General features: G+C 54.8%; 1 protein-coding gene across 5 annotated transcripts in view; it reads right to left on the reverse strand.

The window, feature by feature from the left end:
• Nrxn2 (neurexin 2) overlaps window positions 1–27791 on the reverse strand; it is a 107365-nt gene that overhangs the window by 36139 nt on the left and 43435 nt on the right. For all 5 annotated transcript variants that reach the window (XM_059262111.1, XM_059262095.1, XM_059262121.1 and 2 more), the window contains 10 exons: window positions 24201–24362; window positions 22649–23087; window positions 15785–16171; window positions 15391–15594; window positions 9397–9423; window positions 7918–8037; window positions 7247–7628; window positions 6468–6658; window positions 5161–5334; window positions 4726–4845 (listed from right to left, as the gene is read on the reverse strand). In XM_059262111.1, coding sequence (XP_059118094.1) covers window positions 4726–4845; window positions 5161–5334; window positions 6468–6658; window positions 7247–7628; window positions 7918–8037; window positions 9397–9423; window positions 15391–15594; window positions 15785–16171; window positions 22649–23087; window positions 24201–24362 — 2206 coding nt within the window. The remainder of the gene's footprint in view (window positions 1–4725; window positions 4846–5160; window positions 5335–6467; window positions 6659–7246; window positions 7629–7917; window positions 8038–9396; window positions 9424–15390; window positions 15595–15784; window positions 16172–22648; window positions 23088–24200; window positions 24363–27791) is intronic.

Here is a 27791-nt window from a genome sequence, read left to right on the forward strand (position 1 = left end):
ACAGCCCCATGGCCGGGGGCGGGGACGCGGGGCTGCGCGGCCCCGCGAAGCCCCCCTCCGGCTGCTAGCTCCGGGAGGGGGGTAGGGGTGAAGCGAAGGAAAACCAGTGCCGGAGCCTCAGTCCGGAGCCAAGCAAATCAACTGGATCCCGCCGGGGAATTCGGGGTGCGCGCAGCGGGAAGGCCAAGGTCCGGGGCGCCTGGGTCCATCGCGGGCGGCTAGGGGTCCCCCCTCAGGCTGGGGCCGGGCCGGCGGCGCAGAGGACCGTCAGCGGCCAGCGGGTGGGGGCATGGTGCTGGGGAGGGGACGGTGGGGAAATCCTGCAGAAAAACCCAGCGGGGCGGGAGATGGGGTGCGCAGAAGGAACCGAGGCCCGGCTCCCCAGAAAGCAAGAGCACCGCGGAACCGACCCGGCGCCGCTGCCGCCCGACGGAGGCCAGGGAAGGAAGGAGGGAGCGGCCGGGGGAGGGGGGGCGGGAGGAGGGGGAGGGAAGCAGATCCGGGTGATGGGGGGGTGAGGGGAGAGGAGAGGAGGGGAGAGGAGAAGAGGGAAGCGGGGCCAAGCAGAGGAAAGGCGCGAGCCTGAGAGATTCCGGCGGAGAGATGGAGGCAGCGGAGTGTTGCTGCAGAGGCTGAGAGGGCTGGAAGGGAGAGGGAGGGAGGGACAGAGGGAGGGAGGGAGGGACAGAGGGAAGGAAGGGAAGGGAGGGGAAGCGCAGGAGGAGGGGGGGCAGGGCGTAGGGACCCGAACGGCTCCCGATCTGCGGGCGGCGCTGGGCAGCTCCGCGGCGAGGCACCTGGCTAGCCGGCTCGGCGCTCGCCTCTCCTATGCGCGCGCCCCACCCCTCCCCCGCGCTCGGGAGCGCGCTTTCCACCACCACCATCACCACCACCGCCACCCCCCTCCTGGAGAAGGGGCCCTGCTGAATAATTGAACAGGACTGAGGCTTTCGAGAGAAGCAGCTCTCTTCCTCCTCCCCTCCCCTCCCCTCCTCTCCCCTCCCCTTCCCTCCCCCATCTGGACGAGCCCCAAAAGTGCTTGCTGGTCCAGCACGCAGAGATGTGGCCACAGCCCTCTTCGGCACCCCTTGGAACACATGTGCACGCTGGGTTGTGGACAGGCTCGGTTATAAAAACACCCACGCGTCCCTATAGGCACCAGTGTGCCTGGAGACATACAGCTCAGACACATACATGCATGTGTGTGATCAGATACTGGCAGACCAAATGCTTACAGAGGCATATGTGGACACACACATACATGTTTGGTTATGGGCAATGAATGGCCAACATACACTCCCAACCCCCTTGAAACTCACCCTATGAGACAGTCATCCATACTCCTAGAAACAACCTATCCAAAGCCCCAAAGGCACCGGATAGTCACACACACACACACACCTGCCTGCCAGGGTGTTTGCCTACCCTTACAGGCTCTCCTGCTTTCCTCCAACCCTCCGCCCTCCCCACTCCTCCTCCCCTAGTCTCAGCCCCTAGCTCCCCAGGGTTCTCCAGGACAGTTAGTTGCCCAGAAGGACAAAACCTTGTGTGTCCATTTACATCCAGCTGAAAAAAACCATTTCTCTTAGGGAGCATCCTTACACCCTTACACTGGGATCTGCTCTCCAAACCTGGGGGTGGAAGCATTTGTCATGGCCCCAGAGATCCGTGCAGATAAAATCCCTTCCTCTCATTTGGATGCAGCCTTCGCACTCACATCATCCTGCTTGGACAAGGGAGAGGGTGCAGTGCAGGAGGCAGAGGAGGAAAAGCGGAGGATGCACAGGGGACCCTGAACAAGTGGGACAGATGAGCAGAAAGAAAAGGCGAGGAGGAGGGGGAGGGGACAGCGGCTCCTAGTTATTGATTCCAGATTCCATTTTGGTGCAAAATTGTCATGGTGATCCCTGAGCTCATGGGTGCAGTCAAGACCCAGTACAAGCCAGGTTGGGGTCTAATGTCTAGAATTACAGCACTAGCTGATGTAGAAAATCTGCCACAAGCTGGAGTCCAGCCTGGGGTACGAGCTGAGACTGTTTCTGAGACAGACAGGAAGGGAGGGACAGAAGGAAGGAGAAAGAAAGAAAGAAAGAAAGAAAGAAAGAAAGAAAGAAAGAAAGAAAGAAAGAAAGAAAGAAAGAGAGAGAGAAAGAAAGGAGGGAGGGAAGGAAGGAAGGAAGGAAGCTCAGGGCAGCACCCCTCTGCTGCTGCAGCCACTCCCCCCAGCTTGCTAGTTGGGGGGAGGGTATCCACACACACCACACCCTTCAAAAGTGGAGAACAGTCCTTGAGGGTACCCAAGAGGAGGCTCAAGTGATGTGTAGCCCCCCAAGGGAGGAGAGACAGTAGGGTGGGGTTGCATGAGGTCTCGTCCATCTGCCCACTCTCCCATCCTTGGGCCCCTGACTCTGGAGTACAGGACTGACAAGGCTCCAAGCAGGCAGAGAATTTATGGCCCCAAGGGAGAGAGGGAGGGGCTGCTGGTGGGAGAGGAGAGGAAGGGAGACCGCCTGGAGGCCAATCAATACTGGTGAGTAGGAACTGGAGAGTGCTGCTGGGGGTGTGGGGGAGACACAGACACAGAGGGTAAGAACGCACAGAGAGATGGAGGTGTGCAAGAGATCAATAGAGGCTGACGAGATGAGGAGAGATGGAGAAGCAGCCATGGTGAGAGACTAACAGCCTGGGAAAGGCTGTCCTCGGACAGCGGGAGCCGGGGCTTTGGTGTGCACACTTCCCTCCTCTTTCCTCCCATCGAAGAGTCCCATTCCCATTCCTCTACTTGCTTCTCCAACTGATCTTTTTCCTGCTGGTCTGCCCGAGTTGACTCTTGAGAGCTCCCACAAACCCCTCGTGATACAGATGGAGGAACTGAGGTAAAAGGCAGGAAGAGGCTGTCGTGAAGGTCAGGCCTCTCTCCCTCCTAGTCTCCCTCCATCCAGACAGCTCCGAACACCCTTGGAGGACCAATTCTGCCATGCCACCTTACCCACCCTCCCCCCCTCTCTTCACATGCAGTAAATCTCGATACTCATCTCTGTGTGATAGTGTGCACCTGCACAGGGCTCCAAGAAGGACAGACATGGAGTGGGCATGAAAACCCAGGCAGAGGAGAGGCCCCGGGAGAGAAGGGAGCATGGCTGGCACCCCGCCCAGTTTCTCACGCTGCCCTTGCAGCAGGGGAGACCTCAGAGCAGCTCCAGGTAGCCCTGGCTCCTTCAGAACAGCGCTGAGCCCTTTGGGGGCTCCAGGCTTCACCCACCTTTTCTTTAGCTCCACAGTTTTGCTCAGGCTATGCAACCAGATACACAGACGGGTGCTCGGAACGATGACACTTGCCAGAGTAAGCCTGGGCCCCCAGCTCTGGTGTCCTTTTGTTCTACCTGCCTAAAACTTAGAGAACTTTCTCCTCCCACCTCTGCCCAAAGGTGGAGCAAGTCTCTAGACAGACACACACACCCCTCCAGTTCTAGGCCCTTTCCTGAAGCACAATAGTGAACATGAACAGCTGTACTTAGGCCAGATGCCCTATATCTTGACCAACATGGGTATCACGGCCATTCCCAGAATCCCGTGTGTAGCAGGAGTAACCATCATAGTCAAGGGACCCCTGGTTCTAGCAGAGCTCAACAACTGACCCCCTGTGACTGGAGGCTTGGTGAAGGACCAAATGGAAGGGCTTTGCAGGGGGCACCAAACTGTCAGTGGGAAGGTTTACAGTGAACAGGTCTGTGCCGACTGAAGCCAAGTAGAACATACAGCAGGGCTGAGGTGGTCCTAGCTGGCTGGGAGGTTTAGGGAGGCACATAGGACAGCAGGTCAGATGAAAGTCCTGGGGGACAGAGCTGGGACAGCTGGCCACACCTGAGAACCAGGAAATGTGGGGGGGGGAAAGGGCTGGACATCTTATCAAAGAAAAAGCCAACAGCCATCCAAGAGCCTCATCCCCTGGAATGACTCAGGGCTCCCATCAGATGATGCAGATCCAGATGAGTGGCGAGGCGCCGGAACCGGAGCCAGACCCGGAGCCGGAGCCGGAGCCGGAGCCGGAGCCGGAGCCGGGCAGGAGGTCTAACCTAGGCCTGCTTTAACTACCTCCAGACATCTCCAGGCCCCAAGTGGCTCACTTCCACTTTGTGTTTGAAAAGCAGGGAAGCTGTATCCTTCGTGTGTGTGTGTGTGTGTGTGTGTGTGTGTGTGTGTGTGTGTGTGTATCTGGGGCGTGTGTCTTTTCTGATGTCACTTTGCTTATCTACCCACCCCATCCCCAGTCATCAGAAAGGTCAAAGCCTCCACACCCCTGCCATACCCCCATGTCTGACCCAGCTGCCCTCCCTCTGCTAAGCTGTAACCAGCTGATGGCCACCAACCACTGGGGACTAGAAAATGCTGCCAAAGCTGCTATCTCTGGGGAGGGGCCTCAACAATATGCAAGCTAGCAAGGGAGGACACTAGGGACTGACCTTGTAGCTCAAAGGGACAACCTGCAGCTGGGATTCTTGAGTTAGGGAGAGAAAGAGGGAACAGCAGGGCCTTTGTCTAGGGAAATCAGATGTCCTGCCATCTCAGAACCAGGACAGGCCACCTGCCAATAGATGGCTCCAGCAGCCTAGGGGCAGCAACCACTAGCCCCTGTAGTCTCTGTGATGGTGGAGCAGGAGGAAGCAAAATCCCTCTTTCCCCTGCAGGCAGTTCCTGTGGCTGGAGTGGGGATGGGACACTCACGGTCATTGCAGACAGGGCCTCCGTAGGAAGTCATGGTGCAGTCACAGGTAAAACCATCCCACTGCTGCAAACAGACGCCCTGGTTGGCACAAGATTCTTCGGTGCAGGTGGTGCTGGGGCCTGGAAAGAGCAGGAAGGAGAAACGCCCTGGGATCAGCCACATCCCCAGGGGCTGCGGAAGTTCCACAGCCAGGCAGAGGCTCTGCCTATAGTCCATCAAACCAGAAGGGCCAGATGCTGACATGGTGCTGGGGTGGGATGGGAACAGGACATTCAAAGACTGTCAGGTCTGGGACCAGGGGTCAGGGTGGGAGACACCAGGGAGAGCGTGTGCCTCGTCCTTTGCCTGTCCTCCTTGTCCCAGAGTTCTTGGGGCAGGCTTCTGAAAGTCCTGAGAAGCCTCTGGGCCACACCTAACCACTCAGCCACACTCACCGTCACAGCCCCTCTCCACCTGCCCGATTCGGTGCAGGGCGTCAGCAATGAGATCTGGGAGGCGCCCGTTGAGGTCCACAGAGGCCAGGCAGCCCTGAAAGCCATCCCGAGAGGCCACCAGCTTGGGTAGGTTGCTGAACATGTTCTTGCTCAGGCCACCGATGTACAACTCCCCTGCAAAGGGGAGTGCTGTCAACACCCTGTCCTGGTCCTTACTCCCCTCCCAGGACGCCACATCCCACCACTGGGTCCTCCCAGACATCGAAAGGCTCCTGGTATCCCGAGCAGATTCCCCACCAACACCGCTCTTCCTCTTCCCTTCCCTTCGCCATCTGTCCGCTCCCCTCCCTCAGAAGCCCCGTTGCCTGCGGTAGTGGGGGGTGGGGGGGCAGCTGGAGGGACCCACTCCATGCTTTCTCCCACACGTTTGGTTCCAGTTCCGGTCTGTAATCAGGGCTTTTCATGGATGTGCAGCCCTACATCCCTTCCGCCCCCGCTCCCCTACTTCCCAAAAACTGTTTCCCAGAACAGGCCTTTCTCCACTCAGCAGCCTCCTCTCCTCCCAAGTCCTCCTGACAAGTGGGGCTCTGGGAAGAAGTCTTCCTCAGAGGTGCCTAATTTCCCGCATGGACTCTAATTCTCCTACAAGGGAGGTCCTGACCAACGTCTAGTGGAGCTTTGGCAGCCCTGGGCATCTTATCTGAAGACTATTCCCTGGGTCGGCTGCCACTTCCAATCTCTGTACCACATCGCCCTCTCCTGGGAGCAAGGAGAATTCACAGCACTGCCCTGCAAGCTAGTGGGGTCTGGGGACTCAGGATGTGAATTCACTGGTCTCTGAAGAGCTTCCCCAAGTCTTGACCGTTCAAGTTACATGGACACACATGGGGCCCCGCAGACCTAGGGGGTGCTGTAGGCATGTGCAAGGAGGCAGCATGGATCCCAGCTGGCTCTGGAACCGTCCAGGCCTCACGTCTCCTGTTCCATTGCCCAGACTGCCATCCCCTCTCCCTTCTCCTCCTCTTCCTCTCAGCCACCTACTCTGGGGGCTGGCAATGACTGTCGTAGAGTCATTGGAGAAGATGGGACCCTGGTGGGAAACAGTCTGCCCAGTGCTCCGTCTGAGGGGACTTCACAGAGCCCAGTGAGACCCAGGTGAGAAATGTCAGCCAGACACAGTGGAGAATGGGAAAGAGGGTTGGGGGAGAGGAAGGAGAAGCAGCCTTGACCCCTTGAAGTGGGGGGGGGTCTTTCTGGAGAAGGGAAGCTGGGCTAGGGCTGGCCTTCTCCAGAGGCTCCAGCCCCACCTTTGAGATCCAGATTTCGGGCACCATTGGAATGCTGCGTGACAGTGCGGGAGTCGATCTTCAGCGTGTGCACGTTGCCTGGGTCCCTGGACACCACCACATTGTGCCACTGGTTGTCATTGACCGGTTTGTCGGAGTTCCCCTTCATCAAGGACGGACCATTCCCCAGGTCAAACACGTAGTGGATGTACCTGCCCCACAGTAGGGAGGAGACACTGGATCAGGTGGGGACCACTGAGATGCCAAGGAAGAATGAGCTACAGCTGGCAGGGGACCTAGGGGCCTGGGAAGGAGGGGTGGAGGAAAAGATCCCATAGGAAGGAACCAAAGCAATGGCAGGAGAAGACTGTGACGTGAAAGTCTTGTCCCAGCTCCCTGAATAGTGCAGGGAGGTCACAGAAGTACTTGCTCTTGGGACCCAAGAGGACCAGACAGAAGGGGGAGTTTGGGTGATACAGTAGGGGTCACCCGGAAGCAGAGTCTGAGCTGCTTGGGGGTGCAATCTTCCAGGGCAAGAGAAGGACTGGGCTTCCTTCTGCCATAGGGAGCCAATGGGCAGAGAAGGGGTGTAACTGGGAACCCTGGCAAGGAAGCAGCAAGAGCCAGCAGCCTGGAAGCAGGGGTCAGCTTCTCCATCTTGGCTGAGGAGGAACCCTCCTGACTGATGACTAGGGATGCAAATCTTGACCTGAGGTCTGGGTGCCTTGAACACTCCCGAAGGTCAGGGGAGCTGTATCTGGGCCAGGAAGGGGACATCACCACAATGCCCAGCCCCTCACCCCTTGACCAGCTCGATGACAATGAAGTCATTGCCGTTGCCTGAGTTGAACAGCAGAAGCCCGTCAGGGGCCGTGGTCTTGAACTGGAAGAAGAGGTGCATGGAGGCATAGGCTTGGAGCGTAGCCAAAGCCAGGTAGCTGCTACGACTCTTGAAGGTGACAGGATCGGCCACAATGGCACGCAGACCAAAACGAGCATTAAGCTCACAATAGGTGATGTCCCCGTCTTTACACTGGTCCATGTAGGGCTGACCGTTGAACACCAGCCCGCTCAGGTGCCCGATGAAGTTGGAGGGCACCACAGAGATGAACCGCCGCTCTGTCATGATGCCCGTCTCAATGTTGTGGAACTCCAGCCGAGTGTGGGCTCCAGCCATCTGTCCTGCTCAGGACAGAAGACCAATGTGAGGGAGAGGGACTTAGTGCACAAACACGGGGTCGCCTCTGGGCTGGGGCCTTGTGATCCCAGAAACATCACCTCCTCGACACGGGGCCACAGCAAGCGACATCAGTAGATGTCCTGGGCCAGTGCTGCAGGAGTCAGTGGAGGGCCCTGGGGTCCAGACCCATAGTGGTGACTTCCCCAGGAGAAATAACAACCCAGGCAGAGGTGACAAACAAAGCACAGGTCACTAGGAAGAAGTCCGGCACCCTGGGTACCGGCCACCTACCCTCCACGGTCACGTTGTCCACGGACAGCTGCAGGCTCTTGCCACGCCGGACCACCCTCACTGTGTGCCACTCATTATCATTGAGCTTGTGCCCCGCAAAGAGAGTCTCGGGGCCTTTACCTGCAGCACCAAGGGGGGAGTGAGCACCGCACCCACACACGGTCACAGACATCTTCAGTCACCGCCCCAGGCGCAAGGAGCCCACCTGCACGTGTGCACGCTCAACTTCTAGCACACGTCAGTGTGTACCCCCTTGCCTCACACCTGTAGTGCATGCAGGTAAGTCACAAGCCCAGTTCATCCAGTCCTACTGCTCCATGTGACGGCAAAGGATGCCAGTTGTAGAGAATGTGACATGAATGTTGTTGGCCCTGAACACAGACACACCTTCCCCTTGCCTCCTGAGGACCTACAGTGTGTGACTCTAGCAGCTGAATTCTCAGACCTAACACTCAAAACGGGACACACCCCAAAGGAAGGGCACCCACAGCTTCATCCTCCACATGCACAACCCAGCTCGGACCCACCGTCACTTTCTTGTATATTCCTGTTTAACTCTACACCCTGGAACTGCTATCCCTACACAGCACTCAAAGAGCCTGCAGGGTCACAAACATGTTCTGTTTCCTGGAAACTGTGGCCATTTCTTGACAGTGGAGTTGTCACATCTGCCCCACGTTGCTGGGCTTTGTAGCACCTCTGAACCACCCCTGGGTCCCAAGCGCTCAGTCTGCCTGGGGCTCAGGGTGCTGGGCTTAAAAGGCTTCAGGTGTGTGCACACACTGTGCCACAACCACGTTAAACCAGGGGCACTGAACACATAAACTCTCTACTTGTGCCTTCCATGCCCACACACTCCTTTAGGTGACCTGACTGCAAGGTGCACTTTGCAGAAGCTCCCCGAGACTGAGCACCTAGCCCAGGGGCAGAGAGACCCGGAGCTATCTATGTCAGCTCTCCTTCTGATTCCCCACTCACGGCCCTCACCGCCAACTCTTGAGGTTGACAGGAACTCTGCAGACTCAGGCAATGAAGGCTAGACTTTGAGGCTCCGGGCATGCCCCACCCTTTGCCCAAATCGTCTTTCTCGTGTGCCTCGCCTGCCCCCTTGTGGTTATTGAAGGATACGCATCATTATGTCTCCAGGCTTTGTGTTTTTGCAGCAGAGGCCACCTAGCTCCAGGTTTCTGCCTGCCGCTGCTGACAGGGAAATAAGGTATCCTGCCCTCCCTTTCCCGGAACCCATAAGCATCCTCACCAGCTACTTCTCCCTGGTTCTGTTTCATCTTACTCATCCTGCCCTCCACAATTCCCCTTCCCAACCCCATTCCTGCTCCCCTCCCCACACACCTGGCCAATCGACTCATAACCCAGAAATGAAACTCTATCCCCGCTCCCTCCATCCCTTTCTCCCTAAACCCCAATGTCCAGCCTCCCAGACCCCTCGGGTCTCTGCAGAAGAAGAGGGAAGCCACTTACTAGGTGCGCAGCCGATGCGCAGGCAGTCTGGGGGGGCCGTGGGGTGGGCAGAGGGGGAGGGAGAAAAAAAGGCAAAACAAGGTTTTTTGATTTTTTTTTTTTTTTACATCCTTCACAGGGAGGGGTATCTGCAGGCAGGGGTTCCCTCCAGGGCCACTTTCTGGGGACCACGCGTGCCCAGGTGCCCTTTCGCCTTCCTCAGTAGGACCCTTGTCCTTCCTGCCCCCAAGAGGGTTTCAACCCTCCCCAAAGCCAAGAGGCAGGGCAGTCAGGTGGTGGGAAGAGGCCTTGTGTTCCCCTTTTTGAGGGGCCCAGGCCTTTCATGTCTAAGGGAGATGGGCACCTCGGGAATCCCAGCCGTACAGGGGATTGCCAGGGGATGAGGGCTTGGCCGACCCCACATCTACCCAATCCCTAGGAGGGAGATGGGTAGGGAAGGCCAGGGTCCCTGCATCCCCTGCTCTGGGATGACACCCTGCTTAGAGCTCAGGTGTGACACGTCACTCCTCAAGCTCTTAGCTCAAAAGAGGGGTCTGCCCCAGGGTCCCCTTCCTAAGGCCATATACCTCCCAAAGCCCCAGAGGCTGGCACCACCCCTACAGGAACCTTCCTTCTATCCATCTCTGCCTTGGGGGCACCAAGCTACCACTAGGGTCAAAGAACTCCTCTGCCTTGAAGAACTAGTGTTTTGTCAGTTTTCCTAAGGAGGAGCCAAGGCCTCAGATAGGGACACCAAGATCTGCAAAATGTGACTTCTAGGCCCAATGAAAGTCACTGACAAGCAAAGGCTCTCAATCTTGCCCTGGGCCTGGCATTGCTGTCCCTCAGTTTCAAGTCTGGGAGGGTCTCTCATGGTTAGAAAACCCAGATTTACACAGAGCCAACATCCCAGGCCCCCAAGAACCTCCGATCAGCCCTTTGGTTGGTGGGAGTCAGCAAACCCTTTCAAGGGGACAGAGCCCTGGGTCATTTGAAGTTCTAGTGTGCCCTTAGGATGCCATAGCACTTTATAAGCCCAAAGCCTGGCCAGGCTGGAGTTATGGCACTGCCTGGGGCTATGAGGCAGGGCAGCTGGGTCCTCACCTCAGTCCTACACAAACTCACTGTCTGATTTCAGGCAGATCTCTCTGAGCCTGGGCTTCTCTTCCTCAGTGCTGAGAGGCTAGGGCAGGTTGAGGGTGTACCCCGGTGTGGCCCTGGCCCTTTGGGGGACAGTCTTTAACCCTAGTTAAGAGTGACGCCCTGGCCTCCTGTGGGTTCTCCATGAACAAGTTCTGCCCAGGTGCCCGACAGCCCAGGATGCAGCTGGCATCCCTTGGGCCAGGGAAGGTTCCTGCAGTGGTGGTAAACAGATACCTCCTGTGGCCCTGAGGTCATGAGCCCCTCAGGCAGTACAGCTGAGCTCCACACGCGTTGTCAACCACAGCAGAGTGGGAGGAGCCGCGGGGACCCTGAGCCACAGCCTGGGCACCAAGGGAACAGTAGAAGGCCAAAGGACAGACACGAGAGGAAGTGAAGGGTCACAGTGAGGGGAAGGAGGCTGAGTGAGGGTAGAGAGAAAAGAGGAGGAACCAGGAACAGAGGGAAGGAAGCTGGTCAGGCTGGGAGGGGAAGGGTGCCAGGCCCTGGAGTCAGGTCTCAGGGGCTCTCTCCAAGCCAGCAGAGTCTTCACCAATGAAGGGTCCAAAAAAGAAAAAAGGGGCTGGAAGGGCAGGTCGGTCTCCTACAAGGCAACAACAACCCAAGGAAAGAGCTTGACTTTCCCATCCCGAGGGAGGCTATTCCGGGGTGTCAGGGTGTCCGTCTGTCCAGAGAAGAGGTGACAATTCCAGCCTACCCTGCAGTGACTCCCCCTCAGAAGCCCCTTTGAAGATGGGTATCCAGGGGGGCCAGGACCCTGCCAAAGGAAAGCAGGGAGAGCAGGCTGGAGAAAGAAAGTGGCTCTTCCATACACATTCCCCAAAATGCTGTTCAGAGAGTGATAACCAGTAGCTCACTAGTCAGCAGCCGGCGCCCCAAGAGCAGGGAATGGACGGGCACACCGATGCCAGGCATCAAGATCGGGGTGATGGTATGAACATGAGATGGGATGGCATGGGGTGGGGAGCAAACAGCCCACATAGAGAGGAATGAAAGGGACGAGCATGGTTCCCTGGCTTGCTCTAACTCACTTCTGGGGGCGGGAGGTGGGGTGAAGACATCCAGCCCCCAACTCCACACAAGGAGCCTCAAAAACACCCAGCCACTTCTCTCAAGAGGCACAGCACAGAGAGGTCCCACTCGGCTCTGCTGTCACCTTCACCCAGGCTCCCAGCCTACAGACATAATCACCGCCAGCCCCCGGCGGGGAGGCAGTGGGTTCTTCCAGGGCCCCAGGAGTTAAAGGGCTCTGGGATGTCACGTATTCCTGCTGACTTCAAACATGACCAGAGGGTCCATGTCAGAGCTGGGCATCTCTGGACACCCCCAGCTTCTGAAGAGAGAGCAGGGAATGTACATGGGCAGGGGCTGAAGGAGCAGGGCCTTGCAGCCTAGACTGCCCTTCGTGGAGATTTCATGGGTACTTCCTAGAAACAGACCAGACCTAGGGCAGGCAGCAAGGAGCAGACCACACTGCAACAGGGTGAAGAATCCAGGGACACTGGCATTCCTAGGGACAGAGACCAGCTCCCCTGCTTGGAGACTGTGGCTTGCTCAGAGGCATGTTCTGTGGCTGAACTGCTGGGGGAGGCAATCTCCAGTCCTCCGGGTCCTCTGTCTAGAAGGAGGCATCCGAGCCTTTCTGGCCCTCGCTAAGTAACAGGCTCCCTGTCTCCAGAGGCCATCCCAGAAGGGCCCTTCTCTGGTACCTCTGCTCCTTCTTCAGGACCACCTCTGAGTGTCCTTGCCTGGAGTCCGCTGAACTGTGTGGCTACCTCTGAACCTCTGGCTTCCCTCCTTACGGACTCAGACCACAAATCAGAGACCAAACCTCTTAGCAGTGAGCCCAGCCCAGAACTACAGCCTCTGTGCTGCCGCCTGCCTGGAGTCCAGCATGCCCTGGGTGGTTCACAGGATGAGGAATAAAGAATTCAGGGCTGGACTGGACTGGTGACATTATGTGGAAGCAAGCCCCTGCACCTGGCTCCATCATGGGTCCCTCTCCCATGGCTGAGGTGCCACACTGGAGTGTATCTGGAGGACAGACTGAGGTCAACCTTAGGTGTCCATTCCTCGGAAGCCGGCCACCTTGATTTTTGAGACAGTCTCTCACTGTGGTCTAGGGCTTACCAGTTAAACTAGGCTAGCTGGCCAGTAAGCCCCAGAGACCTCCCTGCCTCTACTTCCCCGGCTGGAATTACAAATGCATGCTGGAGACTGAACGCTGGTCCTTATGCTTGCAAGGCAAGCGTTTTACCAACCGAGCTGATTCTTGGGCACTTGGGCGAAGATTCTTAGCCCTACTTTAAAAAGGAAAAGAGCAGGCTTGGAGAGGGGAATTAACTTACCCAGTGATGGAAGAGTCCAGGTTAGACCCTGGGTCTTCTGGCCCCAAACCCAGAGCCCTTCATCTCAGCTCCAGGCTGGGCAGCTGGACAGAGACCTCTGCATCTCTGGTATCTACACAGAGGCAACAAAACTCTTGGTCCTTAGCAGTGAGCCCAGCCCAGAACTACGGCCTCCGTGATGCTGCCTGCCTGGAGCCCAGCATGCCCTGGGTGGGTCACAGGATGAGGAGTAAGGGGCTAAACTGGCCTGCACTTTGTGGAATCAAGCCCCTGCACCTGGCTCCACCTTGGGTCCCTCTCCCAGGCTGAGGTGCCACACTGGAGTGTGCTTGGTGCTTACACACCTCTGTGCCCTCATTCCAGAGGAGCCTGCAGACAGATGTGTCTGCACCAAGTGTTTGGTCTCAGCTTTATCATGACCTATGCTAGAGATTAGCTCTCAGCACCCATGTCTCTGTAGATGGGGATAGGGTACGGCCAGAGGGGTAGGGCGCAGGCTATTGGCTGTCATCAGTCCTGGACATTCAGACTAGAAGTCTCTGGATCTTGTTCTGACTTCTGAGATTCATGAGACACAGACAGAAAGGCAGGCCTATAGGAAGGAGGTAAAAATCCCAAGGGTTAGGTTCCAAGGGCCATCGTGATAAGATATCCTGGCCAAGGATGCCATCTCTCATCTAAAGAAATTCCCGCTTCCTCCCAGGGAATTGAGAACAGTCCAAGGAAGCCAGAGCATGTGTCTTCTCTCTGAGGATCAAAGGCTCCAGGCTTCCCCTGCTTGGTCACACCAAACAGAGCAGAGCCAAACACTTAGCCATGTGAGACGACATGCACGCCACCAGGCCGGGTAGACTGAGAACAGCAGAATGGCACAGGGGACGCTGGACAGGACCTTCCTCCTAGGACACGACCCAGGGAATATAGTTGGGGAGGGGAGCTGTTGTGTCCCCTCGCAGAGCTGACATCTGCCATCCACTCAATGAGCTGTGACTGTAGGTCAGAGCAGAGCTGTAGGTACCGCTTCACACCAACGTGAGGGCCCTGGTCACCCGCACAGCCTCCTCCCAGCCCAGCTCCCGCCTCTCAGCCTATCCTTGACCTAAGAGTACAAAGGCCAGGTGAGCAATGACAGAGTCAACACAAGCGTCTAAACAAGGCCCCCAAAGCCCACGATCTATCCTAGAAATGCTCCAGAGATCAAGACCACCTTCTCCCTATGACCAGAACTCCTGGTGCTCTGTTTAGCTTCTGGGGCTTGAAGGCTTCTACAGGGCAGGTCCTTGGGTGTGGCGCTTTCATAGTATGCAATGGACAGCCGCGCCGGCAGCCTGAACACCGTAGGGCCTCTCTGCTCAGGGTGCCCTGCACTGCAGTCTGTGAAGCGGCCTCCTGGCTCTGCCTCCTGACCTGGCACACAGCTGGCCCTCATAAGAAGTCCCTTAGAAACCAGCCAAATGGGTAACTCTGCCTTCTCTTTCCGTCATGACCACAAAAGCCAGGGCCCATGATAACCTAATAGATAACCTAACCATGCCCGCTGTGCCCCCGAAGACCAACAGGAATGTGTAGACTAGACCCTGTTCTCACCCATGGGCAACAGCAGAGATAGTGAGTGGTCTGATGGAGAAAGCCAGCGGGTTGACAAGCCCCACCCAAAACTCTGAAGGTCCATGGTCTGGGTTCGGCACCGGCACCTCCCCAGCAATCACCGCCTTCGTTATGTTGGCCAAATCAACATAGAACTTCATAATTGGACCAAGCATGGCGACGCACATCTTTAATCCCAGCACTCAGGAGGCAGGGCAGATGGAGCTCTGTGAATTCAAGGCTGGCCTGGTCTACAGTACCTGCCTGGTGAGCTGGTGTCTTCCCAGAACACCTATGGGACTCACGTGGGACACAGCCATGAACACAAGCTGCGAGACAAGTGTGAGGTGGCATGTTCCTGTGTCCAGAATGCACTCAGGAACCTGCACACAGCATCCCAGAGACAGCTCTAATCTAAGCGGAGCAGCTAAGGATGGCGGCATGCAGGGGCCAGCTGTTTGTGGTCCTTACATCTGCCACTGGGCTGAGCTGAGCTCAGGCTTGTACCTAGCAGGTGTCAACAAGCAGTTCCATAATGAATGAGCCTGTGAATGAGCAAGTGAATGCAGACAAGAATGAGTTTGTGCCATCTTGTGTGTGCAGGACAGATGCCACCAACACTCCATAGGAGTGACTTGAGAGGACAGTTATCACACTCAGACGCATTCCAACAGGTGTGTGTGTGGCTGTGTTCTGGGTCACCAGCCCATATTATCATCAACCATGAAACATTGCTCAAGGCTGTGGGGCCTGGACAGAGACACAGCCCTCAGGGGCTCAGATTCAGGATGCTACTACCTTTCTCCAAACTGCGGAGGTCACCTCCAGCTGGTGCCACCACCAGCTTCTCCAGACAGAGGGGAGTGTAGGTCAGAGGCAGGCCAGGGAGAGGCCGGGAGGCCTGGGTCAGGGTGGTTACCGAGGTTGACGGTGAGCTTCATCTGCCCCCCGTCCAGCTCGAGACGCAGAGTGTCAGCTGACTCCCTGGAGGTGGTGGCCATCATGAGTCCATAGGCCCTCTGGGACATGAAGCGCAGGGACACATCCTCTGCCTCTGTGTGCATGGCATTGGGCAGCATGATCTTCATGTACATGGAGCCATCATAGCTTAGGACAGTGGCCTCTGCCCCAGGAGTGGAGAGCAGAGGAATGGGAAACAGGGAAAATGGAAAAAGACAGAGAGAAAACAAGAGAATCATTACTGGAAGAGAAGTCGAGCTGGCCTGGGGGGGGCACTCTGAAGAGGAATGGAGCACGAGAATGGAAAGTGGGGTCCTTCCGACACAGGACACCTAAGATCAAGACCAGCTCACCTCTCTCACAGACCCGACCCAGAAAGCCAGTCCCGACGCAATCACAGACGAACCGGTTCCAGCCCTCTCGACAGACGCCCCCGTTTCGACAGGGGGCTGACGCACACTGCTTCAGCGTCTCCCGAGAGCAGAAGGGAGCAACACCCACAGCCCCCTGGGCCTCGGCCAGGCCCCGGAGATCTCGACTCCGACCATCTATGAAGAGGTCTCGAACACAGCCCACGTAGCCAGCCCGGAGAGCAGCTGTCCACACCTCAGGGGGCAGTGGCAGGTCCACCCGGCCCCCCTCAGGGAGGCCACCCAGATACAGCTCACTCTCCAGGTCCAGGACCTCGCTCTCTCCCGTGGCCAAGAATGGTGTGCTGCGGCTGTTCACAGAGATGGAGCCTGGGGACCAAAGGAAAGTGAGCTTCAGTGGGGAGGGAAGTCACAGTCTGGAAAGGGGTGTCCTGAGTTTGCTACTGAAGCCCCCTTCCACCCTGCACCCCACATAGGCTCAGGAGAATGACCAACAGCCTTGTCTCTGGGGTCTAGCCTTACTTACCCTCTGTCCAAACTACCTAACTATAGTCAAGTCAAGGAGCTTGCGACCCAGTCCCAGACCCCGCCCAGCTGTAGTGTGCTGTAGACCTCTGTGCAGACCCTTCCTAGACACCTAAAAGAGCTCTCCAAACTATATAGGAGGCATATACATTCAAAACCTATACCATAAAAGTGTCAGCTCACTCACTGGATCATTCCCACCCCTAGCCTCTTAGACCAGGAGCTGGAGGCAGAGAACCTAGAGGAGACTGTAATAATTGAATCTCCGTGTGTGTGTGTGTGTGTGTGTGTGTGTGTGTGTGTGTGTGTAAGACAGGGACTTGCTTATGTAGCCCTCGCTATCCTGGAGCTTCTTATATAGGCCAGATTCCTATATATAGCCTAGAACTTAGGAAATCTTCCTGCTTTCTGCCTACAGAGGGCTGAGCTTACAGATGTGTGTCACTATGTCCAGCAACTCTGAGTGTGTGTGTGTGTGTGTGTGTGTGTGTGTGTGTGTGTTTTATTTGTTTGTTCTGGTTCAGGATTTTTGTTTTGTTTCTTTGTCTTTTTAATCAGGGTATCAAGCAACCCAGAATGGTTTTATGTAACCAAAGATGACCCTGAACCTCTGATCCACCCGCCTCATCCCCCAAGTGCTGGGATCATGGGCATGTACCATTGTGCCCAGTTATTAATATTTGTTAGAGTTTTTTTTCTTGACATAGGATCTTACTATATAACCCTGGTTGGCCTGGAACTCGCTATGTAAATTAGGGCAGCCTTAAACTCACAGAGACACCTGTCTCCTCCTTCTCCTAGGGCTAGGATGCCTGATCTAAAGATTTGTTTTAAATTATGTGTATATGTGTATATCTGTTTGGGAGTATGTACATGTGAGTGCAGGTACCCACAGAAACCAGAAAGAGTCATCAGGTCTCCAGGAGCGGGAGGTACAGGAAGTTGTGAGCCAGCCAATGGAGCAGGGGGATGCTAGGAAAGAATCTTGAGCCTTCTACAAAAGCAGTACACACTCTTAACCACTGAGCAATATATATATATAAAATTACTGTGTAGCCCTGGCTGGCCTATAACTTGCTCTGTAGACCAAGCTGGCCTCAAACTCACTGAGCTCCACCTACCTCTGTCTCCCAAATGCTAGGATTAAAGGCAAGTGCCACTATGCCCTAAAAGCCCTACATCTTTTATCCCATGTTTCCCTTTTTCAGGTTTGGACAAACTCTTAAAAGAAGAAAGGAGGAGGAGGAGGAGGAGGCCACGGCAGTGGTGACAGCCAGACAAGTGGTTCACACCTGTGATCCCAATACTTAGGGGACAGAGGCAGGATCACTGCCATGGTCGAGACCAACCCTGTGTAAACAAAGAAAAGCAAAGCTCCTAGCAAGGTTTAGGATGGTAAGGAGCCACTGGGCCTCTTAGACATGGGTGTGGTGGGGATCTTGAGAGGGAGGGCCTGGAGGAGAGGTCTGTTATCAGCACAGAGTCAGAGGGCCTTGGGGAGCAAAGCTGAAGCTTTCTTTGCAGACACAACTCCTACTGGAAGCCGGTCCCTTCCTCAAAGCCTTGCTCGTCTCCTGGGCTCCCTTGTAAAGTCTTTTGTTTTAAGATTTGTTTATTTGCATCTTGTATGTATGTGTGTGTGTGTGTGCCTGCATGTGTGTAGGGGTGTGAGCCATCACACAGGTGCTGGGAACCAAACCCAGGTCTTCTGCAAAAGTAAAAAGTGCCGTTCACTGCTGAGCCATTTCCCCAGCTCAAGCTGATGTTGTTTAAGGAATTATTTTATTATTTATTCTGTGTGTACATGTGTGTGCATCCCTATAGAGGCAGTAGAAGAAGTGGGATCCCCTGGAGATGGAGCTACAGGTAGTTGTGAGCCTCCTGGTGTGGTCTGGGACCTGAACTCTCATCCTCTGAAAGAGCAGCAGGCTGACTCTCTCCAGACCCTAATGTTTGTGTGTGTGTGTGTGTGTGTGTGTGTGTGTGTGTGTGTGTGTGTGTGTGTTGTGATATGGTGCCTGTTGTGATGTGTGTGTTTGTGTTAGGATGTATGTGTGTGTTGGGATATGTGTGTTTGTGTTGGGATATGTGTGCGTATGTTGTGATGTATGTGTGTGTGTTGTGATGTATGTGCGTGTGTTGTGATATGTATGTGAGTATTGGGATATATGTGTGTGTTGTATGTGTGTGTGTGTTGTGATGTGGGGCGGGGGGACAGAGAATGATATTCAGGAGTCAGTTCTCCCCTTTCATCGTGGGATCTGGGGAACAAACTCAGGCCATCAGACCTGACCAGTAAGAGCTTTTACCTGCTGGGCCATGGCACCTGCCTGTGGCCCCAAGCCTGTTCTCTCATGATAAGGTTTCACCTGCTTCAGGGTCCTGCGGCTTGCCTCTCTCCCTCTGGATCACCCAGAGTCCCCAGAGCCTGTTGTGACCCATCCTTTGGCTCACTGCTGGAATCCAGCAGGAAGGGAATGTGAGAGGAAGAGGAAGGTGGACAACGAGCAGAGAGCTCTGGAGAGGAAACTGAAGTGCACTCTGACCTCTGCTCCAGAGTCACTCCCGAAGATGACATGGGAGCAGCCTGACTCATCCACTGACCATTGACGAAGAACGGATAAACTAGGTGTGAGCACCGTGCTGGGGTGTTAGTCAGGCTTCAAAGGAGGGAGTTCTGACTCACACTACAGCACAGATGAACCCCGAAAGACACTGTACTCATTGAAACAGCCGGGCACGAGAAGATAAATACACAAGTCGGATATGGTGGCCTATGCCTGGAATCCCAGAACTCTGGAAGGCTAAGACAGCAGGATCTTGATCTCAAAGTTAGCCTGGGTGACATGTAAGACCCTGTGTCGAAAGGGAGGAGAGAGGGGGAAGGGAGGGAGGGGAAGGGAGGGAGGGGGGAGGGAAGATGGCTCAGTGCTTAACATGCTTGCTCCTCATGTATGAGGCCCAGAGTTCAAATCCCCAGAAACCCATATAAAGGCCAGGTGGGTGTGGTGGCCCTCCTGTAATTTCAGCTCTGGAAGGCAGAGACAAAGGATCCCCAGAGCAAGATGTCTGGCCGTATCTGTGAGCTCAGGATTTGATTGAGAGACCCTACCACAATAAATAAGATGAACGATTCCTGACATCAGTCTTGGATCTCCACACGCATGTACACCCACATACATGTGCCCCAATATACACGCAAGCGTGAACATAAACACGTGAAAATGGAAAAAGAAGAGGAAGGAGAAATACTCTGTGACTTCACTAATCTAAATTCTCAGAGTCGTCAGATTCGAACAGACAGATGGGGGCCAGAGGCAGGAGGGGGAAGAGGAGAGCTGAGGTTTAATAAAGACAACCTCACTTGGGGAAGGCGGGAAACCTGCACCTGGATGGCAGTGAGGGCTGAGCAGCACCGCGAGTGAGTGTGGTCACGATTAAAGACTAAGACTGTAGCAACGTGAGTGTGATCACTATTAAAGACTAAGACTGTAGCAACGTGAGTGTGATCACGATTAAAGACTAAGACTGCAGCAACATGAGTGAGTGTGATCACGATTAAAGACTAAGACTGCAGCAACATGAGTGAGTGTGATCACGATTAAAGACTAAGACTGTAGCAACGTGAGTGTGGTCACGATTAAAGACTAAGACTGCAGCAACATGAGTGAGTGTGATCACGATTAAAGACTAAGACTGCAGCAACGTGAGTGAGTGTGGTCACGATTAAAGACTAAGACTGTAGCAACGTGAGTGTGGTCACGAATAAAGACTAAGACTGCAGCAACATGAGTGAGTGTGGTCACGATTAAAGACTAAGACTGCAGCAATGTGAGTGTGATCACGATTAAAGACTAAGACTGGCCGGGCGGTGGTGGCGCACGCCTTTAATCCCAGCACTCGGGAGGCAGAGCCAGGCGGATCTCTGTGAGTTCGAGGCCAGCCTGGGCTACCAAGTGAGTTCCAGGAAAGGCGCAAAGCTACACAGAGAAACCCTGTCTCAAAAAAAAAAAACAAAAAAAAAAACCAAAAAAAAAAAAAAAAAAAAAAAAAGACTAAGACTGTATGTTTTGTGTTTGAAATTTACCCCAATTTCAAAACCAAACTAAGAAGAAAAGTAAAACAGGAGGGGAGGCCACGGAGACGGGTCGATGTGCGCAGGCACCTGCCGGACAAGGGGGACAACCCAAGCTGGATCCCCTGAATACACATGTGGCTGCATGTGACCGAGGTCCCGGCATGCCTCTGGCATGATGAGAGATGGAGACAATCACCCAGAAGCCAGCTAGCCTGGGGTATGCTGGGAAGCAGCAGAAACAAGAGAGACCCTTTCTTAAAAAGGTGGAAGGCCAGAACCAGCTCCCCAAAATGTCCTCTGACCTCTATACGCATGATGTGGCACAAGAGCAACATACAAACACAATTTAAAAAAGACATAAAAACAGGAAAGAGGGCCGGGCGGTGGTGGCGCACGCCTTTAATCCCAGCACTCAGGAGGCAGAGGCAAGCGGATCTCTGAGTTCGAGGCCAGCCTGGGCTACAGCATGAGTTCCAGGAAAGGCAAAAAACTACACAGAGAAACCCTGTCTCAAAAAACCAAAAAAAAAAAAAAAAAAAAAAAAAACAGGAAAGAGGAGTCTGGGGCATGGCTCCGCGGTTCAATCACCAGGACTGCAGTGTGGGGACACAGGAAAACAAGGGAAGTCCTAAGCCATGTTTAAACAGCTGCCCCAAGTCCCTGAATGGACGTCCAGCCCGAGGATCGCTGACCACCTATGTGGAACGACTGTCAGTGAAGACCCAGTGGTACTGTCTTGAGAGCAGAGCCAGGGGCTAATGTCCTTCCTCATGGCTTTCTCTGGTGAGGAGAAAGGGGAGCAAGGCCTCCCTTCTGAGAGGCCAGCAGTCCCCTCATCCCTGCGAGCAGAGGAGGTCATTCCACCTGACTCTCAGGCCACCAGGGGTGACAGCTGTGGAATGAGAAAATGTAGCTGACGTTGATAAGCACTTAAATTGGATAGTGTGTCAGGCCTCATTTGTATCAATTCTCTTACTTGGGTTCCACAAGATGGAGGCAAACACACCAGAATTAGCAGGCAGGAAACAAGAGCCTGGGCGACAGAGGCTGAAAAGGAAGGATGAAGGAGAGGGCGGCTAGAAGAACAGAAGTTTTGAAAAATAGTCCCCAGCCACATCACTCAGAATACATCCCAGAATGAGGTGGACAGTCTGTCAGCCCACAGTTAGTGCTCAGAGAATCAGGCAGCTGCTGTGTACAAGACTCTGCACTCAAACAACCAAACGTGGATGGAAATGTTTAAAGAAAGAACTGTCAGTACTAAACACATACAGATAGATACTGCTGTCCTTATTCACCAAACAACAGAATAATGACCATCACAAAGCTACTATGTAACTATAAGCATTTATATTCTCTCTCTCTCTCTCTCTCTCTCTCTCTCTCTCTCTCTCTCTCTCACGCCAAGGCTAGCCTCAAATTCCTTATGCAACTGAGGGTGTTCTTGAACTCTCGATCTTCCTACCTCTACCTCGCTGGGATTACAGACGAGCACCACCATGCCTGGTTTATGTGGTGCTGGGGATGGAACCTAGGCTTCGTGCGTGCTTGGCAGGCACTCTACCAGCTGAACCCCATCCAGCCCTAGCCCCAGCATCTACCTTCTATTAGGTATTTTGAGGACGCAAGAGATGAGTTAAGTTACCCAGCAGGATGTGTGCAGGTGATATACAATACTACACTGCCTTTTATAAGAGGTTTGAGCATAGCGGATTTTGATATCTTTGGGGGTCCTAGGAGCAATCCTCCCGGACAGTGAGGGATAGCTGTTTCCAGTTAAGTTAAAGAAATAAGTCTCTGGATAAAAAGGAACCGTGGCTGGAAAGCTGTTTTCTTTGTTTTGTTTTGACTTTGCAGCCCTGGCTGGTCTGGAACTCACTATATAGTCCAAATTGGCCTCGAACTTACGATGATCCTCCTGCCTTTGTCTCCTGAGTGCTGGGACTGCAGGTGTGAGCCACCACTCCTAGCTTTGAGTTATTTTCTTCAAGACACGGGACATCTCTCCGTTAGGTGTTATGTCAGTGTTTTCAGATGTGATCTTTCCCGCCCACAGGGACCCTGGGGTAATTGGTCCTCTCGCAAATAAGAAAGAGTGGCCCTGTGCCTTCTGCCAAATCACGGTGACAGAAAGGCCAAAGAAGGACTGGGAGAGGAGACTGGGAGCAGGAAAAAAAAGCTTGAGAGGTCAGGCAGGTACAAAAGAGTGGCCAAGGGAAGGGAGGGTCCAGAGGCCTCCTGACCTTTGCGCCCGTCCCTCTGGAAGTCCACGTGGCACCATTCGCCGTCATTGACCTTGCGGCTGGACGCCCGCAGCTTGATGCCCCCAGAGCCCATGTCCAGCAGGAGGTAGAGGTAACCATCCAACAGCTCCATGGCAAAGTAGTCGGCCCTCTGGGCAGAGCTGTGGCTGCCTACCCCGGCCCCAGCCCGCCGGCCCTGGCTGAAGAGCAGCAACCCATTGGGCTCCGTGGTTCGGAAGTCCAGAGAGATGGAGCCAGTGCGCTTGGCGCTCCAGCGGGGCAATGCGACAAAGGCCTCAGGACTCTCAAAGGTCACGGGGTCCAGGGCAGCCACATCCTCACAGCGAAAAGACAAGTCCCCCTGCAGCTTCATCTTTGGGTCCCCTTCCTTTGCCAGGCGGGACAGCTCCAACTTGAAGTCATTGTTCTTGTAGACCACCTGTAAAGAGGAGAGGAGTCTGGGTAAAGAAGCAGAAGCAGGGCTGGAGAGATGGCTCAGCGGTTAAGAGCACTGGCTGCTCTTCCAGAGGTCCTGAGTTCAATTCCCAGCACCCACATGGTGGCTCACAACCACCTGTAATGAGATCTGGTGCCCTTTTCTGGCCTGAAGGAATATACGCAGCCAGAACACTGTATACATAATAAATAAATAAATATTAAAAAAAAAAAAAAAAAAAAGAAGCAGAAGCAGCCTTGGGTCTGGCTACCAAGGGCCCTCCCTCCCTGGCAGCCATGGGCCGTCACCCGTCCCTCACGGCCCCAAGCTCAGCGCCATCGGTCCACAAGGCTCAGGCTACACCTTCCTCTTGCTGCCTCCGTCCTGTCTTCCGGCCCCACACCGGCCAGGCAGCTCCTGCTGTGAGCTCCTGGGTCCAACTCAACTGTCACCCACCATGACGAAAAGACAGGCAACTGCTGCTACTGTCTGTGGCTATTTTCTGAGACAGGGTCTCACGGGGCTCAAGATGGCTTCAAACTCTCTGTATGGCTGAGGATGACCTTGAGTTTGTCTTCCCGCCTCTACCTCCCATCTGCCAAGATTACAGATGTGCACCGGCATGCTCAGCAGATGTGGTCCTGTTACAGCCCATGGCTGGCCGTCCTGTCAGCTGGGCTGCTAGCTACTCCAGTCCTTGCTGGCTTCCAGGGCGTGTTAACATTCTCCCGAGTTCTGCACAAGAACCGAAGTAGGAACCAACCTTTCATCTACATAGCAGGCAACTCATGAGGGCAAGTGACTTAGCCAAGACAACAGAGTAGTGAGTGAGTGGAAGTCATGTGACTGAAGCTAGGCTTTAGCCTTCAGTCTTCATGCCCACCAGCCTTCCCTGAGGGCCACAGCTCCGAAGAGCCTCAGAGGGGAAGGGAGTTCCAAGGCCCGAGGAAACAAAACGCTGGACACCTCTTGACCTGAATCAACACCTTTAGGTTTTAATGAAGGGTTACAATCCCACCATGGACTCATAGGGCACAGAGGCCAGGGGCAGCTGGCCAGGTCAGACTAAATCACAAGGCAGACTGGTCAACTGTAGCCCTTCCAAGCCCTACTCACGTCCTTGAGGCAGCCCATGAAGTTGTTGCTGACGGGTGAGCCAGGCAGGTCGGCTGTGTTGGGGCTGCCCCCGATGTAGAAGAAGTCATCGGAGCCCAGCATAGTGTAGTCCTCCTGTGTGTAGCCTGTGGTGGTCAGGATCCCGTCCACCGAGATGGTCACCTGGCCAGCCCAAGGAGGGGAAGAGACAGGAGACAACCGCCATCAACGCCTTGGGAAGAGCCACAGGCAGGCAAGGGAGGGACCGGGGGGCGGTGGGGGAGGGGGACCCCCATTTTTATGTCTGCTTGTCTTGGAGGCGGAACAGTGGGGTGGAGGGGGGAGGAGGAAGAGGCAGCAGCACAGGTTTGATGGTTCCAAGGTAGGCTAAGGCCTGCCCCGCATGACCCATGGCGGATGGGAGCCTGACGGTGGCATGGAGCACTCACCATGATGGGCTCAATAAGCGGCTCCAGGGAGGTGCTCTGTACTAGGGGACCTCAGAAAGGGCCCCACTGTGAGAGGTGGGGGGAAGGAAGTGACACCCTCAGCTTTCTCTCAGCAGAGCACTGTGGGCACACGTGTGGCTGGCTTCTCAGCCTCTTCCTGAAGAAGAGCCCTCCACTTCCCGCCCCTTCCTGGGCGGCAGTGCTAAGACTCCCTAGCAGCCCCTCCATCTTGGCACTGTGTTCCTGCAGCCTTAGCTGGGGAGGCAGCTGAGACCACGGAGAAGAGGAAAACCCGGGTATGCCCGCAAGGCTTAGGACAGGAGCTGCATGGCGTCCGTCAGGGCTGCTTCCTACCTCTGCCACTCAAGTTCTAAGGTACCCTGATACTTTGAGTCATTTTTTAGAAAAACCTAGTCTAGAGCTTAGGTTTAAAAAAACCTAAACTAGTCTATAAAGCCTGAACTGGCCTTAAACTTGTAGTAATCCTCCTGCCTCATCCTTTCACGTGCTGAGATTATATACCTGGATGAGTCACTGGTTTTCTTCCAATGAAGAGGGTGGCCCTTTGCTATTTCCCAGCTCACACTTCCTCCTTCTCTGTAGATGGTATTTGTTGTTCCACCCCTAGAAACAGCGAGTCCAGGGCTAACTTAAGGAAACACCACCCCCAGGGTGGGAAATTCATCCGGAAAGCAAGATGCCAAGAGCAGGGGTACCTGGTGTTCAGGAGGTACTGGGCACTGGGCTGGGGAAGGTAGATGCCACCTTTGGGGCAACTCTGATTCCCCCTACTCAGCAAATGTTTACCTGGTCCCTGAAGAGTTTGGTCCCTCAGAGGAGCTCTGGGAGGCTTCACTCACAGCAAGGTTGAAGGGGGCAGCAGAGGTAACACAAACTTCTCTCTACGAGGCTGTGGCTTAGGAGAGTCAAGGGGGCCACCGAGGACCTGGTTCTTTGTCAGCCCCATCCTGCACTTCCACAGGCTGTAGCTTAGCGCCCTTCTTGCTCCCCAAATATATTTCAAAATACCCCCTTTGCAGGTAAAGTACTGAAGTAAGGGCCTGCCAGTCACACACTGTGATGACCTCTGCACCAGCCACCTTCCAGCTGCTGGTCTTCAGTATTCTATTGTCAGAAGAGTGGGGTAGAACTCCTAAGATCAGGAGGACCCAAAAGCCCCCCCCCTCGTGCTTGGTTGGAACCTCATGGTGAAAGGGTTGGGGCTGAGCAGAGCGCAGACTGAAGAAGCCACCTCCTGGGAACCATCAAACCTTGTGCTAGAAGAACTGGGTTCAAGGACAGGAGGAGACAGGTGTCTTGGGAGGGGGCAGTCTGAATACTTTTAAGTCTTGTTTTGAGGGAAGGATTGGTCATGATCACTTATTTCTTCTCCCTCCCCTTGTCCTGAAGCTAGGAAATAGGGTTTGGGTAGAAAGGAGGGGGTCAGAGAGGTTAGTCACAGAAAACATGCAAACGAGGTTAGAGATTAGACTGGGCAGAGGGGAGCCGGAGGAAGGATGGAGGGATCGGAATAAAGGGGTGGGGATAAGTCAGGGAAGGTGAGGCCGGTGAGTGGGTCTCCCTAGGGCAATATGGCTACACTCACTCTCTTCCTCCATGTCCTCTGCTACTGTCCTAAAAGACTGAACCGGGCTGTCAATCAGTTCCTGCGCCTAAGTGGGCTCAACCCAATCAGGCTGCCAGCAAACATCTGGCTTGACATGCCCCTGGAACCCCACTAACCTCAGCCCCCCCAGGAGACTTAGCAATGGTCATCAAAGGGTCACATCAAGCTGCCTTGCGACCCAGGGCAGGGCTCTCCAGCTAAAACCTAACTCCCTATGACTTGGAGAGAGCCTCACATGAGTGACCATGCTGGGCAGTGCTCATCACTGCTTCCCTCCTGGGGAAGCACCTCAGGAAGTCTCCATCCTTGGCCTCTGAAGCCAGGGCACCGTCCTGGAATCTCCCTCATGCTATGGGCTCTCCTTATCCCACTACATTTGTCAAGATCAAGGTTGCCCTTTCTTGGCCATATCGGAGTTAAAGGATCTGACTTGGAGCAGACTGTGGAGGCCCAAGACATCCTCCTGAATCCCCTTCCAGGCTGGAAGTAAACCTCAGTTTGCCTGGTGGCTGTATTCAGATCAATCATGGAGGGCCCTGCTGGGAAAGGATGACCTTAATCTCCCTCTCCTGACTCATAGGGCTGGGAAAAGGCTAGCAGGAGACAGGGGACACAGGGAGGTCTGCTGAGGAAGGATCAGCCAGGTGGGTGGGGAGAAGTTGAGGGAGAATAGAGGAAAAGGCCGTGGGTGGAGAGGAAGTGGAGGTAGAGGGAATGGAGGAGGGTGTCTGGGGAAGGCAGGGAGGGGGATGATTTAAGATTAGTAAACCCAACTGTTCCCTCAGACAAATCAGTCCAGACACAAAAATGGCAGGTTCGTTAGTAAAAGCAGGAAACAGGGGAACAATTCCCCTGCCCCCTCCACCCCAGGGGTTCTTGATACCCCTGCCCCCCAATCCCCCCCATGAAGCTTCTGGAAGGGGTGGGGCCAGCAGGGGAGGAGGGGAGGAAGGGAGCACATGCCACACAGAACAGCCACTGCAGCTGGGACCCATGCGGGTTAGAAGAGCAGGGTCAGGGACCAGGCACTCTGAGCAGGCCAGAGAAAAGCAGCCAGCGGGTGAGAAGGCATGCAGGGCAGGGGAGATGGGGAAGAGCAGAGATGGAGGCGAGAGAGCCGTGGAGTGCAGGAAGAAGCCTCCTTCCACTGAGGAGGAGAGAGGAGCAACCGCTGGGACAGAGTTCTTTAGGACTGACAGAGAAAGAAACATCAGACCTGAGTTTGCTCATCACACATTCCTGTGCCACTCACCACAGACAACCAGCCTGCACACATCTGCTGCACACACAGCCCATCCCAGAAGACTCTGGGAGGAGGTCTTGACTGCTCCTCTCCATACAGCACAAGTGACCACAGCTAGGTCCCCAAGACACAGCAGAGGGTCTATGACCAACCCACACTGACCCACTCAACATGGTGGGTGCTGAGGAAGTCTAGGGGCATGAGTGCAGTGTTCGCCCAGAAGATGAGCCTAGGCCCTGAACCACACACTCTCCAGGAACAGGGAGACTGGCTGGAGGAGGCTCAAGGGGACT

This window comes from Peromyscus eremicus, chromosome 1 (genome assembly GCF_949786415.1).
Source record: "Peromyscus eremicus chromosome 1, PerEre_H2_v1, whole genome shotgun sequence".
In the NCBI taxonomy this organism is placed as follows: Eukaryota; Metazoa; Chordata; class Mammalia; order Rodentia; family Cricetidae; genus Peromyscus; species Peromyscus eremicus.